This window comes from Lontra canadensis, unplaced genomic scaffold (genome assembly GCF_010015895.1).
Source record: "Lontra canadensis isolate GAN:19392208 unplaced genomic scaffold, GSC_riverotter_1.0 scaffold196, whole genome shotgun sequence".
In the NCBI taxonomy this organism is placed as follows: domain Eukaryota; kingdom Metazoa; phylum Chordata; class Mammalia; order Carnivora; family Mustelidae; genus Lontra; species Lontra canadensis.
In genome coordinates this window covers 1,103,965-1,119,879 of record NW_022631190.1, presented here as the reverse complement: position 1 = coordinate 1,119,879, position 15,915 = coordinate 1,103,965, and the positions used below count along the sequence as shown (strand labels likewise).

The following is a 15,915-nucleotide window of genomic DNA, read 5'->3' as shown; positions in this document are numbered from 1 at the left end:
GTCTGATTTTAACCTCTAAATGGTTATTGCTTATGTGTATGAAGGCTATTGATTTCTGTATGCTAATTCACATCCTATTATGAGATAGTTTTATCTTTGATTCCCCAAGGATATGATCATATTATCTGGAAATGGAACTGGTTTTCCTTATGTGATTTTTCTTGTCTAAATGAGTTGGCTGATACCTCCAAGGCAACGTTAAACAGTACTGAAGATATTCTATACACATAGACATATAACATATGTGTAATGTATATATTATATATTTTTAAGCATATTAAGAAAGTATTCATCCTTTTCTTCTTTCTTTGTTGTTCTTATCCAGAATGGATGCTGAATTGTGTCAAAAGCTTTTCAAAAACATCTGTTAAAACAATCATAAGATTTTCCCCTCTAGATTGATCAATATCATGTTTTATATTAATGGATGTCCTCATATTGAGCAGACTTGCACACTGGAATGCATCTCAGATTGTCATGGTGTATTATTTCCTGAAAGTGTGCCACTACTCTTAAAACTATAAATACCAAAGTTCTACAACAGTGTCATTCAAAGAATGATATCCCCTAGGGCATTTACTGAATTATAGATTTCTGCTGAAACAGAACCTCTGGGGAGGGTTTCCAGATTTTATTTCTAACCGGTCCTCAGAGAGGCAGTCCTTACACTGAGAACCACTGGGCTACTATATTGTTCTATGTGAATTTTTTATGGGAAGTTACTGCAAAAAATTACTTACTTTAGCCAAGAATTCACTCCATGATTCCTTTAAAAATCTGCTTTATATCTCAAAATTTTAAATCATGAGCCAGCTGCAGAAAAATTGATGATACAGAAAAACCAATAATAGCTGTCACCTGACTACCTATTCATCAATTCACTCATTTACTCAACTTCTTTTAGCATTATGCGAGGATGGGGATACAAAATGTGTAAGACCTCGATGATGGTAGGAGAAATGGAGGATTAAATGAATATTTGTAAAATAATATATTAAATGTTATGTTAGAAGTATTTTCCAGGAATTTCATGGGTATGATGGGCTTAAAAGAGGAAATACCTCTTTCTCCTGGATCAGAGAAGTTTTAAAGAGAAGTTGATGCTTTCAATGAAACATCTTTCCAATATAACATTAACAAATGGGGAAGAAACTGATGTACAAAAATCTTATTTACATGAAACTTCTTAGAAATGCATCTCTTACACATGATGTACTAGTACACCAACATATCGACTCTTGGCAAACAGCTACAATATTATTTACATGTATAAGGGAAAGTTTACCTGTAAAGGGAGGAATCTCTATATATAACCTATGAATGAATTTCTTTCCAAGATACCCAGATTTAATAGAAACACTGAGAAACATCAACAGAATAATAGAATGCATCAGTAAATACATGGAAACTTCAGTAAACAGAACATGAACTGCCATTGTTTCTATTAGTATGCTTCAGATTCTCTTAAAAAAAAAAATTACATTCTGTTTCTATTAGAACCTGTGATGGTTTGGTTCCACTCCATTTATTCTTAGTACAAGACTTTCCTTATCCAGGACAACTGCTATGTGAGAGAGAGAGACCATAAAATTGTGTGACTAACATTGATGCCAGGATAATGGTCAGGGGTTGGCTTGGTATGGAATTCATTTCTTCTTATCACACGAATGGCCCTCATGTGATGATGGGGCAGCGTTTTAAAGTACAAACCTGCTAGCGCTTGCTCTGAGGCAGATTCTTCAAAGTCAAATGTAGTTAGGATTCTTTCATTTCCTGATGTTACTGATGTAGAAGGAGTGTTATTTAATTGCCAACATTTTTATTTACCCAAAGTCTATAAAATTTAACTGCTGCTATGCACTGAATAGGCCACACTATTTCTACATCAAGTCATGTGGGCATTATTTTTACATCTGATTTAAACTGCAGCAGGTGTCAACCAAGATCAGTGCAAACATCACACTGAATTCTTGGGTCATCCACTCTGGCTCTGCTTTAATTATCACTCTTCAGTAGTTACTCGCCAAATCATTTAAATAAATTGTTCATATTGGATATATTTTTTGATTTCCTTGGAAAAGGTAATTTATAGAAAGCACTATAGTACTGTTTTTTTAATGTCCATCCATATTAATAGTAAAAGATTCTTCTGATAGCAAAAACAGATCCTGGGTGAGTTCTGAAATTATACACACACACACACACACACACACACACACACACTACACCACACCATCGATTCTTAACCACCTGTTTAAGTAGTATCTTTGTTTTAAGAAACAGTAAAATTTAATGTCCCTTGAATGAACTTGGTCATTGAATGTTAGTACTTTCTTTTTTATTTTATAGTTGGCAATCAGTGGATAAATTACATATCATTCTGTGGCCTTAGAACACATGCAGAGCTTGAAGGCAACCTCGTCACTGAGCTCATCTATGTCCATAGCAAGTTGCTAATTGCTGATGACAACACCGTTATTATTGGTAAGTACATGGTCTATAATTGCGTGGCTTGCTAGTTGACTTACTTCATGCAAAAATCCTTTCTCTTTCTCCCAGAATTCCTTTACAGTTCAGAGGGACTGTAACATGACATCTAAAATATTTCTGAAGCAGTATTTTCCACTTAAGTCCTTTCTCATCCCTGTTTTTATCTATGAAGAAACAGAGGCACGGAGCAATTAAATGGCCATTGTGCAAATTACAGTAGCCAAAGAGCAGTGGGTTAGCCCTGCAGACAGTAATCAGCCTGTTCTCATTAATTCATTATTACCCCCTTTTATAAATTGGAGTACCTTGATTTTGGGAGCTCGAGGGGGAAACATGGGGAGAGAAAAATGAGCAGTCCAAGTGTCTATTGGCTGATAAATGGATAAAGAAGATGTGGTATATAAATACACAATGGAATATTACTCAGCTGTGAAAAAGAATGAAGTCTTGCCACTTGCAAAGACTTGGATGGAGATAGTATGACGCTAAGTGAAATAAGTAAGTCAGAGAAAGACAAATACCATCTGATTTCATTCATACGTGGAATTTAAGAAACAAAACAAGCAAAGGGAAAAAGAGGGAAACCAAGAAACAGACTCCTAACCATTGAGAACAAACTGATGGTTACCAGAGGGAAGGGTTTGGGGGGATGGGGGAAATAGGTGATGAGGATTAAGGAATGTACTTGTGATGAGCATGGGGTATTATATGAAGTGCTGAATCACTACATTGTATACCTGAAACTAATATTACATTGTATATTAAGTAAGTAGAATTTAAATAGAAACTTAAAGAAATTAAATTCCCAGAAAAAGTAAAGTGCAGTTTCTCAACTATAAATAGATACTTCCTTATCTTCCCTATTCTATGAGAAACTAAAAGTTGTAGAGTGTTTTGAAATTTTTTGGCAGTAAATATGCCATTTCCATTTCTATCCTCCACTGAGGAAAAAAAAAAAAAAGCTCATATCTAGGAGTAATGAGATTGTCTTATCTGGAACATGATTTGAAAAGAAAGAGAAAGCAATTCCAAAGCCAGAAAATATATAGACCACGGTGTGGTGATACATATATATGCGTGGACACACACACACACACACACACACACACACACTCTTTTAATACATAGGGCACTCTCTTAATACACAGAAAAATATGTGTCTTCTATCTCTTGCTCTATAGGGATCAAAGTTCTTTAGGGCTTTATTTACTCTCCTAGTCCCCCAGTAAACACAGTTTCTATAATTTCCCCCAAGCTACTCTGGCCTTGTTCTTCAGAAGCCAATCTCAGAAACTTTTCATATTAAGTTTGGCAATGACAGCAGGAAAGAAAAAATACTGATGTTTGCTGAAATGGAAAAACAAATTTAGTTGATTTCTTCAGTAAGATTTCAGAACTCTTGAAGTAAATATTGACAGATGTAAATATTTTCCTTTTAAAGGTCATTTTGGATTTCAGCCTGCTTTACTTTAAATAAAGTATAAATACAGAGTAGTTTGCAGTAAAAGAGCTAATGATTAAATAGGTTGAGTTTTTTAACTGACTCATTTTCTAGAAAGCTCTCTAAATTTTCAAAGGCTACAATTTATTTAGGCTAGCAATAATTGATCAGTCTTTTAAAGATTTTATTTATTTATTTATCTGTCAGAGAGAGAGAGCACACACAAGCAGGCAGAGTGGCAGGCAGAGGCAGAGAGAAGCAGGCTCCCTGCCGAGCAAGGAGCCCAATGCAGGACTTGATCCCAGGACCCAGGGATCATGACCTGAGCTGAAGGCAGCGGCTCAACTGACTGAGCCACCCAGGCGTCCCAATAATTGATCAATCTTGTACATAATTCTTATCCATTTTCTTGAAACCAAAGTGGCCTTGGGAATATGGAGAGGTTTTACTTGCTAGTCGTTAAGGGATAGATTTCTTTTTCTCCTTCTCCATGGACAAAACAGATGTCCCCGTGGAAAAAATCCAAAGATACTTTTGTTCTTTGTATCTCAAGGGAAACTCTAAGAGAAGCAGGTTTGTTGGTGCTTTCACACATCAGCCCTACTTAAATTCATAACACTGAGAACAATATTTCAAATTCTCAGGAGTTTGAGACGTTAGGTTGAAAATATTTTACAGGTGTTCAAAGAGGTTAAAGTAACCTATGGTTAAATTTTCTAACATGGCAAATGTATGCCAGAATTATTGAGTAACTAACAGAAGCAAAATAACTAATTATTTTTCTTTTCTCCTCACAAGGAAATACTTGCTTTCTCGCACTAAAGATCTCTTTTGTGTGGAGGTTTAATTATCTCTTGCCCTGAGTGCCCCTGCTGGTCATGAAATCTGTGACCAAGTCCACTTTTCTAATCTATCTTAATATTGGCACTTAACCAAACTAACATTTTGTTTGCTTTCCTAAGTAAAATAAGGCTATCCTTAAGTAGAATTTGAGCCTATCCTGTTGACGAAGTGAACTAGTTTTTTTCAGTGTTCATTAATCCATAAAGGGGAGATAAAAAAATTGAATGAAACACTGCCTCTGCCCTACAGAGCTCAAGGGCTTTTCCATTTAAAACCAGAAACATCAGAGTGGGTATTGCTGAGCGGGAGTAAGAAGGTGGGATGAAGCCCAACGTCAGGCTCCCTGCTCAGCGGGGAGTCTGTCTCTGCCTATCTCCTGGTTTGTGCCCTCTCTGTCAAATAAGTAAAATCTTAAAAAAAAAAAAAACAAAAAAAACTCCCTGCTTTTTAAAAAAGATCTGTCTTCTGATCTCAGTTAATAAAAGATCAAATTAAAGGTGAGAAAGATTAAATGACTTTGTCCAAATTAATGCTGGGCCAACTCTGAAGCCCAAAGATATGGCTGCAAGTTTTACAGCATCATCAAAACTTAAGTGCATGTATAAAAGACAATCTATTGCTAACAAGACAAAGTATGTCAATCGTTCCCCCCTTACAGAGCTCTGGTAATGCTCCCAAATTTCTGTGAGGTGCTCCACCCTTTCTCTGTCAGTCATCGTCACTGGGGGGGCCATTCACATCCATAGTTCTCATAGACTTGCATATAAAATATAGGACAGTATTGTGGCAAATGGCAATAAGACCTCCTTAGGAAGGGCCAGCTTTTCCTCATGTACAACTTGCTGCCATTTGGGCTCAGGGGAAGGCTATACTATCACCTTACACCCTGACAGTCCCAATCCCAGAGGGTCACCTCTGGCTCCTGATCAGTCCAACCCTTGCACTCCATGCCTGCAGAAGCTGTGGAATGTGTGATAAGGGGAAGAAGAAGAAAAAAGAGGCAGGTTCCTTCTGTAGTTTATAGGACACCTCAAGGATTCAAAAGCACGAATCCAAAAGATGAATGCAGAAAAACGTGCTGGGGTTTCCGAATACATTCAGAGGAATGGAGAAAGCCCAGGTTGAACTAATATTAAAATACTTGCCCTTCACATGTGAAAGTCAACATTCTCAGCTCATTTGGATTTAAAAATAGAATGGAAAAAAGTTGATATAGAAGCAGTTGGCGTGCCACACAAGTGAGGCAAGAGAACGTAAAAACCAAAGCCACTAATGCTAATCTGTATTTGAGAGTGGACTCTTGATTGTGAAGCTGCTCTGGGGCTTTGACATTCGTAATTACATGGCTATGAGTTAAGTTACCAGACTCCAGAAGAGTAAGTCTAAAAGCTGACGAAATTGAACTGGTGTGTCTTTTTTGTGTGTGTGCATAATGATTACATCAGTTAGAAGCCTTTGAGCTACCAGATGGAAAATTCAGCTAGAGGTGTGTGAGACAATAAGGAAAATTGTATTATTTCACATACCAGCAGGTAAAAAAGTTGGCTAGTTCAGTGACTCGAAGACCCAGGGTTTTTCTTCTTTCTGCTCTGCCATCCTCCACTTGTCTGCTTGTCCCCTAGTGGTTACAAAATGGCTACAGCAGCTCCTGGAATCACGTCCTCATCCAACATCCAACCCAAAATATCAAAAGGCTTTAAGAGACGGCATCCCAGTCTGGTGTCTGTTTATAAAGAGATAGACTTTCTCAGAAGCCCCCATCATACTCTTCTTCATGTCACACTGGCTACAATGATGTCAAGTGCCCATTCCTAAGCCAGTCATGGGTAAAAATCACAAAATTACTATAGCTGGCTTAGACTGATCAAGACTTATGCCTGGGTTACAGTGGGCCTCCCCTTTCCAAAACTCAGCATTTCTTGATAACCTGAACAAAATTAAGGTTTTCTTAGGAAGGAAGAATTGAGCAGGGAAGGCAGCCAACACTTCTCTTTGCCGAGAAGGTTGTTCTACGTCACTGTTTCCCATGATAGGCTCTGCCAACATAAATGACCGAAGCATGCTGGGGAAGCGTGACAGTGAAATGGCTGTCATCGTGCAGGACACAGAGACAGTCCCTTCGGTGATGGATGGAGAAGAGTACCAGGCTGGCCGCTTCGCCCAGGGACTTCGGCTGCAATGCTTCAGGTGGGTCCCCCAGAGCTGTGACCCTCTTAACGTTGTTTTACTGTGGTGGGTGCTGGAACCCCATCCCACCTCCTGCCCTGAACACAAATGTCATCCCCAGGTCCTTGTCTAAAACAGCATCTCCCAGAGCAGGAGATGTGAATCACCAGTAGTGTGCAAAAGGACTTTATGTGGGGTGTAAATATTTTCTATTTTAATCATTTTTATTATTTTTATGTGTAATCAAGAAAAATAGCATTTTAAATTTATTCATTGATTTAGGACCAGGCCAGGTCAACCCATCTAATTTCTTTTTTTTTAAGATTTTATTTATTTTAGAGAGAGAGTGAATGGCGGGGAGGGGCAGAGGGAGAGAGAATCTCAAGCAGACTCCACACAGAGCATGGAGCCTGACTAGGGGCTCTATCCCACAACCCCAGAACAAGCCTGAGCCAAAACCAAGTGTTGGGTGCTTAACCAAGTGAGCCACTCGGTCACCCCTATTTAAGATTTTGGGTTTTTTTAAGATTTTATTTATTTATTTGAGAGAGAGACTGTGAGAGAGCATGCATGAGAGGGGAGAAGGTCAGAGGGAGAAGCAGATTCCCCATGGAGCTGGGAGCCTAGTGCAGGACTTGATCCTGGGACTCCAGAATCATGACCTGAACTGAAAGCAGTTGCCTAACGAACTGAGCCACCCAGGCACCCACCTGTTTAAATTTTTTAGAGTCCATTTTTTAAAATTATAGTAGTCCCAATAATACAAGGATGTAATAGAGAGTATTAAAGAAGGGTGCCAGTGACTGCTGATGGTGAAGTATGGAAACTGCAGCCCCAGACACAAAAGATTCTTGATCTTCTGCAACAAGATGTGAATTCTACACTGTTCTGTGCTCAAGCTGAGAGAACACTGGGCAGAGCAGCAAGGGCTGGGGGACCCTAAATGAGTCTCTCATTCTCTTAATGTTTCTGAGAACCTTCTAGGGCCAGGCTCTAACTGGCCCCACCCCAGACCCTGTAATCTAAGCTCAGTAGTCAGACGGATCCTTCTAGAACCCCCGATCCTGTCACTTCACTCATGGTCCATGGAATATCCTGAGCACTCCCCTATAGCGAGGCCCTTGCAGTGAGCCCCTCAGTCCATGATTCTAGAGCTGCATCAGCCAGAGATGGGTTTTTCCTTGTGGCCTCCACAGCGAGATGCAGCCAGTGGCCCTGATGAAGCTTTAAGCTATTTGGGGAAAGGAGCTGTTGTTTTAACCCTGTGGTGTGAACGGTGGCACTTGGACATGGGTTCACTGGCAGACAGGTACACCCTGAGTACCAGGCTCCCTGCAAATGCTGGCCACCATTTTCCTCCTGTCCAGCAGCCCAGGCTCCGGCTCTTGAGAAGCAAGATAAGCTTCAGTTCCTTCGGTTCCAGAGAGGGGGTCATTCTGCTCTCTCTGCCCCAGGAGCTCGGCAAATCTATCCCTCAAAATCTGACTGTCAATACTTCCTCACAGTTCTTATGACTGTGTTTATTGCCATTGTTACTAATTGTTTTGCCAGTAAGATTTATTTTTTTTAAACCACTGATATTTCAATTAGCTTCTGGTGTTAATTTGTTTCATTTAGCAGGGAGGAGATTAAAATTAGTACCCTGTTAATCAGCCCACCCATTGCCTCCTGCAGCATCTATGAGGAAGCAAGTATTTCTTTGTATAAACCAGTCTTTTCGGTTTTGTGAGAACTTAAGTATTCTCATTAAAGTGGTGAGCTTCTTTATAACTCTAAATGTATAATAATTATAAAGGTGTAGGTGGTTCTGATTACAGCCGATTTTTGTGGTAGAAAATTTGGCAAATACAGTTAAGCAATAAGAAAATTAAATTCATCTGCAGTCCCACTGCCCAGAGCTAGCAGCTTTAACATTTGCTGTCTATCGTTCCCCCTTTGTTCGGCACACATATATTACTATACTGTATTTCTTTTTTAGGATCTTGCAGTTCTAGAAAGTTCTTCATTATTTAAAAAATGTTGCATACATCATTCCCCTTTGTTCGGCACATATATATTACTATACCGTATTTCTTTTTTAAAACATAATTAGAATCCTGCAATCCTAGGATGTTCTTTATTATTTAAATAATGTTACATATTTCTGTGTCATCAAGTATTCTTCTATAACATTTAATGGCTGCATTGTATTATATCATGTGAATATGCTGTAATTCCTTTAACTAATACCTCACTGATAGACAGGTTTTTCACTGATACAAAAAAGTGGATATAGGGACTCCTGGCTGGCTCAGCCAGTGGAGCTGACTCTTGATCTCAGGGTTGAGAGTTCAAGCCCCATGTTGGCTGTGGAGATTACTTAAAAATAAAATATTTAAGATAAATAAATAAATAAGTAGATATATTTTCAAACTGTCTTAAAAAGGCATTTGTTCATGAACAATCATTTTTCACTTTGCCCCAATGGAAAACACAACTAATATATTAGAAAAAGCACCACAAAAAAACCTCATGCTATTTTTATTACGGAATGTTCTTAAAAGATAATATTGGGGCCTAGAACACAGCCATTTTCTCACTAAAAAAAAAGCAGCTTCAATCCATTTTCCATCTGGGTTATTTCTGACTAGAAATAGACACATTTCAATGTGAAATCAATTCTAAATAGAGTCAACATCAGGGTACTGCACTGAATGTCGCAACTATGTGCTGAACAGTTAAGTCCTGGAAAATTATCCAACTGTATGGATGTAACCATCACTCAACAGAAACCATTATCCACTCAAGTACAGCTCAGAATCGTGTCAAGCAATAGACATGAGGAATGGAAAGAACAAGAACTATTTTCTGCAGTTTTCCTCCTGTTCCACCGATGCATAAAAAATAAACCATTAAATAATTCCCATTATAAGCGCCTACATTAAATCAGACGTGTTCTCCCTCACCTTAGTTCTCAAAAGAATATCCAGAGATTTTCACTTTACTGTGCATTTTAACAGAAAACTGACAGGGAAAATAATTTATTACTAAAAATTAGCTCTTATAGACTTATTTAAATACTTATTCTACAAACAAGCTCTTAACCGATAACTTGTTGGACACATTGTGTCACCTCTTGTTTTGAAGTTAAAAGCAAAGTCACAGAACTGTTTTTGCCAAGTTTCAGCTGTTAGACTTGATCCCCATCAAAGGTATTATTATAATTGATGTATTGTCATGACTTGCACTGTCCATCAGATTTGCTGCAGATTTTGCTTTGGGTCTTAAGCAGCCAGCATCTGTGTGCAAACACCATTCTTTAAATCCATTTTTTTCCCTTAAATCCATTTTAAAAGTTATTCTTCAATAGTCTGAGGGAGACATTATTTGAAGTGGAAATAAAATTTTGAGGTTATAAAGCTCTAAAAAATCCTAAGTGAGCCCATGGTGCCAAATCCATTTATTTTAAAGAATTTTTAGATAGTGGGGAAAGTGCAGACGAAAACTAAAATGAAATGTCCTTTTATCCTTGTAAAAATGGCTGAGCTTTTTCAGGAATCGATCATGTTGGGGATGACTGGAGAGAACGGGCACCGTCACGGCGTCTGTGTTGGAACAGCCTTTCTTGAAGTAAAACTTAATTCTAAAATTTTCCCTAGTAAAAGAGTCCTATAAATTCACAAAGTATTATGCATGATGAGTAAATTATGTTCATGGTAAAACTGTTCAGAATAATGAAAAACTGGACACCATCCAAAAGGTCATAATAAAATACTTGGTTAAAGAAATTCACATGATGGGAAATTTTGCAGCCATTAAGAACAATGATGTCAATCCACATTTATTTAAATCCAGAGAGGGCAACAGCAGAAGGATTTCCACACTGTTGGATTCAGTGGTCAATTCTCATTTGAATTTGACACAGTTCTCCTTGGCAAACTTAGTGTGGTTCCAAGATACAACACCCTTGCTTTTCTCCAGGCTCATTTGCTGTTCCTTCTTTTCCCTCCCATTAAAGCTCACCAGGTCCTCTTTTCTGTCTAAACTCACTCCTTTGGTAAACCAGGTAAAGTCCATGGCTTTATGAATACATATATAAAACAATTCTCAGGTTTATACTCCAGCCAACTGGAGATTTATACTCTCCCCAACTCGAGATTCGTTTCTCCAGCTGCCTACTTTGCATTACCCTGTGAATGTTTAACGGAAGTCTCAACAGGTTCAACACTGAATTACTGGTCTTTTCCCACAAACTGGCACTACCAGAAGAATTCCCCATGTCAGTCAATGGCACCCACATTCTTCTAGTTGCTCACACCCACACCCCCGTTGTTATCCTTGATGCCTCACTTCTTTTCACATCATATACCTGCTTTGTCAGTATAACCTGTTGGCTCCACACCTTCCTCTCCACTACCCAAGCCCCATCATCTCTCACTCAGATTACTGCAGGAGCTCCTAAGTGGTCTCGCTGTTATAGCCCTTGCCCCCACATTCTGTTCCCAATATAGCAGCCATATTTTCGAATGTAAAGTCAGATCCTATCACTCCAGAATCTGTAATATGTCCCAGCTTCTCTCAGTGTAAAAGACGAAGTCCTTCTAAGACCTAGTTCCTCACTTCTATCTTCAATGTAACATAAGACTTTTTGATCTTCTTTGAACCTATCAGGCATGTGAGAAAGGGCTTTAGGTCCCATTTGAAATCTAGCTTTGTTAGTAGTAGGTCTCCAAATTTTAGCTTCCCATCTACAAAATGGGAATTGTGTACCACGTACCCCACAGGATTGAGGTAGAAATGTTTTTTTTACTCCAAGGCCTTCCATGAGTACAGGGATTTTTACCATTTTCAGATGCGACCTCTAAAATTTATCTTGCTTTGCTTAAGAATTTGTTTCTAGTACACTGTTTATATATGATCAAATAGGACAACATCTAGTTATGTGGCTTCTTTTTTGCCAGGCACTTCGGGGATATGAATAGCCAGGTCATGTTCTCTTAAAGAACTAACCAGCTAGCTGTGGGACATAAACCTGTTAAAAAAACAAAAGTGCATGAAGTATTGCAGGTGTTCTGATAAAGCAAATATGAGGTTCAGTGGGGGAGCAAAAGAAGAATGTCCAAATCTCTGAGGCCTGACAGAGAAAAATGGGAGCTGGAAGAAGGGGGAGCCATGAATCAAGGGGAAGCCTTGTACTGAGTGCTGAAAGATAGGTGGGGTCAGGCCAACTGGAAGGGTGGAGGGGAAGGCTCCCATACTTTTAAAGCACACCCAGTATTTATCACACTACTTCATTCTTTTTAAGGATGATGATTTATTCATTATTGACCTTACCCATTTAATTTACCCAAAGAAGCTCCATGTCTTTTGTATTTGTTTCTGTGCCCCAGAGTTTGGCATAGTTCTTGGCCCAAGAGAAGGAAGGGAGGGAGGGAAAGAGGAAGGGAAGAGAAAGGGATATTTCATTCTGGTCAAGAGCATAGGTTTGGGAGTCAAATGGTCTGGAGTCACATATCTATAGCTTACCAGCTGGGTGACCTTGAACAAGTTACTTACCCTCTCTGTGCCTTAGTTCCCTTATTTGTAAAATGGAGATAATAATAGTTGCTTATTCATAACTTTGTTGAGACAGTTCTTGGAAAGGACTTGGCACTTTTGCTGGTACATGGGGTTTTGTGTGTGTGTGTGTGTGTGTGTATTTAAAAAGATTTATTTATTTGAGAGAGCGAGGAGGAGAGACAAAAAAGAACCCCCAAGGGGACTCTCCACTGAGCCTGGAGCCCAATACGGGGCTTGATCCCAGGACCCCGAGATCTTTACCTGAGCCAAAATCAAGAGTCAGATGCCCAACCAAGTCACTCAGGTGCCCCCTGGGTGCTGACCCTTTGAATCCTAACCCTATCCTCCAAGTCTCATCCCCTTAGGCCAAATTCCAAGGGCTCTCTTGGAACTAAATTCAGGTGTTTCTGTCTATCCAACAGTTAAAATTTTCAAGCATCATAACAGCTTCGATTTGTTTTGTTTTGTTTTGCAAGGAAGGTTTTATACACACACACACAGAGTTTTAATGGCTTCCTCAGATTTTCTTAAAAAAAAAAAAAAAAGACTTCTGTGGTTGAGTGCCTAAATTACATTACCTTAGAAACAATACCTGCAGCAAATTTCTTTATCTCAGTAACTCATTTTGGAGCATACTTGTATTTCAGGGTTGTCCTTGGCTATCTTTCTGAACCAAGTGAAAACATTCAGGATCCAGTGAGTGACAAATTCTTCAAGGAGGTGTGGGTTGCAACAGCAGCTCGAAATGCTACAATTTATGATAAGGTGAGGTTTGCATATCCCTCCTCCCCTTTTTAAATTGAATCACATCACAAAAGCACATTGTTATTGTTGCATATTAGTGGAACAGAGTATTCTTAATGAGTGTAAAAAAAAAAAAAAAACCAGTACATTTCCAAGTTGTAATAAAATACCTCTTTGTAGACCTTAAAAACAGAGTCAAAAAGTATCATGGATTGTTGTTTCGAAGAGCCATTAGTGGTATTCTGATCTCTCATCTGACTCTGGGATCCCATCATGAGCATCCTTGGAAGGTGCTTACCCAAGTTTTGGGTGTGTCTAGTGACAGAGAAAAGAGGCAGATGGTATCCAAAAATGAGTCAGACCTGAGTTCGACCCAGCTCACCCAGCTGCTGGTGACAGAACTTTGTATGTAGTGATTTGACTTTCTGAGCTCTCCTTTCTTCTATAAACTGGGAGGAGTATCCACCAGGGTGCTTATGAAAATAAAGAGTAGGCTTTTAAATGTATTTAGCACATAGCATAGTAAATGGTATCCATCCTTATGATGGAACTTACTAATAATGAAACACTTCTCTGTTGGGCAGCTCTAATTTTGGAAAGGGGTTTTAAAACAAGCTCCATGTGTTAGGGAGACCAAATGTATCTTTTAGTAAGTTCTATCCATCGGTTATGATAAAGAATGTACAAGAGGTAGGAGTTGTGCAACAGGGGAGCAAGTTACTTCTTAAAGTAGCCAGGTTTCTGTCCTAGAAATATTCGAGCTGAGATCTGCTGACAATCTGGCAGAAATTGGTTAAGAGTGTGTTACTGTTCTTCATGACTGCTGGAGTCCCTTCCAGCTGGAAAATTCATCATTCCTAATGAAACATGACAGTCTACATAGCCTTATTTCATACTGAGTACTCAAGGCCACAGTCAAATAGGTCATGTGCATGGAGTCTTTTAAAATGTAATTTTAAAAATGCATAGCACAGCCTTGTTTGGATCCTCATGGTGGTGGTGGTGGGGGGGGGATGCAGTACAGGACAGCGACTATAAAAAAAACATTTTGGGAACAACAGGATGAATCTGAATATGGACCATATCTTAAATGACTTGGAATTGATTTTCTGAGGTGTGAAAATGCTATCATGATTATATAGGCACATTCATATTCTTAATACATGCTGAAGTATTTAGGAGGGAACTATTGTGATATAAGAAGCTCATTTTCAATTAGCACAATAAGTGTACAATTGGTACCTTTAAAGGTACAGATATGAGCATTTTTGAAAAATGAAAAGTTAGAGACAATATAATCTGCAATACTCCTCTTTGACCAGAACCTCCAGTGAAATTCTGAGAATTATTATCCAAAATCCTAACCTGAATGCGGACTAACATCAGTGGAATTCCCCTACCACTAGCTTGACTTTATCTTGAAGTCAGTGACTCGTGTAGATCAGATAGAAGGTTCTATCTAAGATTTTTTTCTTTTTGATGGAAGCAAATCTAGTCATCTCTTGGTAGCAAATAAGAAAAGCAACTCTTCAGTCGGGTCTGTGCTGTGGCCTAAAACTACTACGTGTTTCATAAAGCGAAGATTTTGTCTGTCAGAATGTGTATTTCCCATAAAGGGGATATCTTTTAAACTCACGACCTCGTTTCTTCCTATTTGTGTTTTAATCAGGTGTTCCGGTGCCTTCCCAATGATGAAGTACACAATTTAATTCAATTGAGAGACTTTATAACCAAGCCCGTCTTAGCAAGGGAAGATCCCATTAGAGCTGAGGAAGAACTGAAAAAGATCCGTGGGTTCTTAGTGCAATTCCCCTTTTATTTCCTGTCTGAAGAAAGCCTCCTGCCTTCTGTTGGAACCAAAGAAGCCATAGTGCCGACAGAGGTTTGGACTTAAGGGAGATATTCATTTGCAGCTCAAGGACTTCCACCTTGAAAAGTACACTGCACACTGTGACATTAGGGAGATCCTCACAGCCGCAGCCAGCCTGGTATACCCTGGGATCTGCCCCAGGGACCCTCTGGATTGGCTGGACAGGGCTGCGGTCCTACTGATTGAAGGACGCTGAACATCAGGTGGGCTAACTCCTCCTGTTTATCCTTGTGAAAAAGGGACTGTATTCTTACTGATAGCATATGCTCAACAACAAATTCCATGGTGTACACCACAGTGCTCTTCCTTTTCTAACAAGAATTTACCTGTGTCTGTGATCTAGGTTGCCAGAAATTGTTGAAACCTCCTTGTTCTTCTCTGCCCCCCATTATGCAGCGATGACTGCTGGACCTGCCCTCATTTCCTAGTACATACACACACAGTTTGAGACATTGTTTATTCCTAGAAGATGTTGTGATGCTGCTTCCAGGTTCTTCAAGGTGACAGGGGAATGCCCCTGCCCATCTGGTCCTGAAGTAGGAGTGTTCAGCCAGGCAAGGATGGGGTCCTTATCCCTTTTCAGTGACTGAAAGGACATGGTAGACGTTATGTACAAAGCAGCCCACATTAGGTTCTTCTGATAATATTGACACTATAGATCTTAACACCACAGAACAATAGGAAGGAATTAAATTTGGTTATTGAGGCAGAGATTTTACTTTGCCTTCAAAGGCAGTGATAGGGCCCACCTGATCAAATCTGAAAACAGGTGTGGGATATTTCATTCCACAGCAGCTGATAAAACTCAGAGGCAGAGCACACA

The 15,915-nt window shown here is 39.2% G+C and overlaps 1 protein-coding gene across 4 annotated transcripts in view; it reads left to right on the top strand.

Moving 5' to 3' along the window:
• The window catches only part of PLD1 (phospholipase D1), a 191,914-nt gene extending 176,618 nt beyond the window's left edge, over window positions 1–15,296 (top strand). For 3 of the 4 annotated variants that reach the window (XM_032847937.1, XM_032847941.1, XM_032847938.1), the window contains 4 exons: window positions 2,350–2,484; window positions 6,808–6,961; window positions 13,126–13,243; window positions 14,892–15,296. In XM_032847937.1, coding sequence (XP_032703828.1) covers window positions 2,350–2,484; window positions 6,808–6,961; window positions 13,126–13,243; window positions 14,892–15,116 — 632 coding nt within the window. In that variant the 3' untranslated portion in view covers window positions 15,117–15,296. Of the gene's footprint in view, window positions 1–2,349; window positions 2,485–6,807; window positions 6,962–13,125; window positions 13,244–14,891 lie in introns of those variants that run through there. The other variant, XR_004381472.1, reaches the window with a different exon arrangement.
• Window positions 15,297–15,915: the final 619 nt, after the last annotated feature.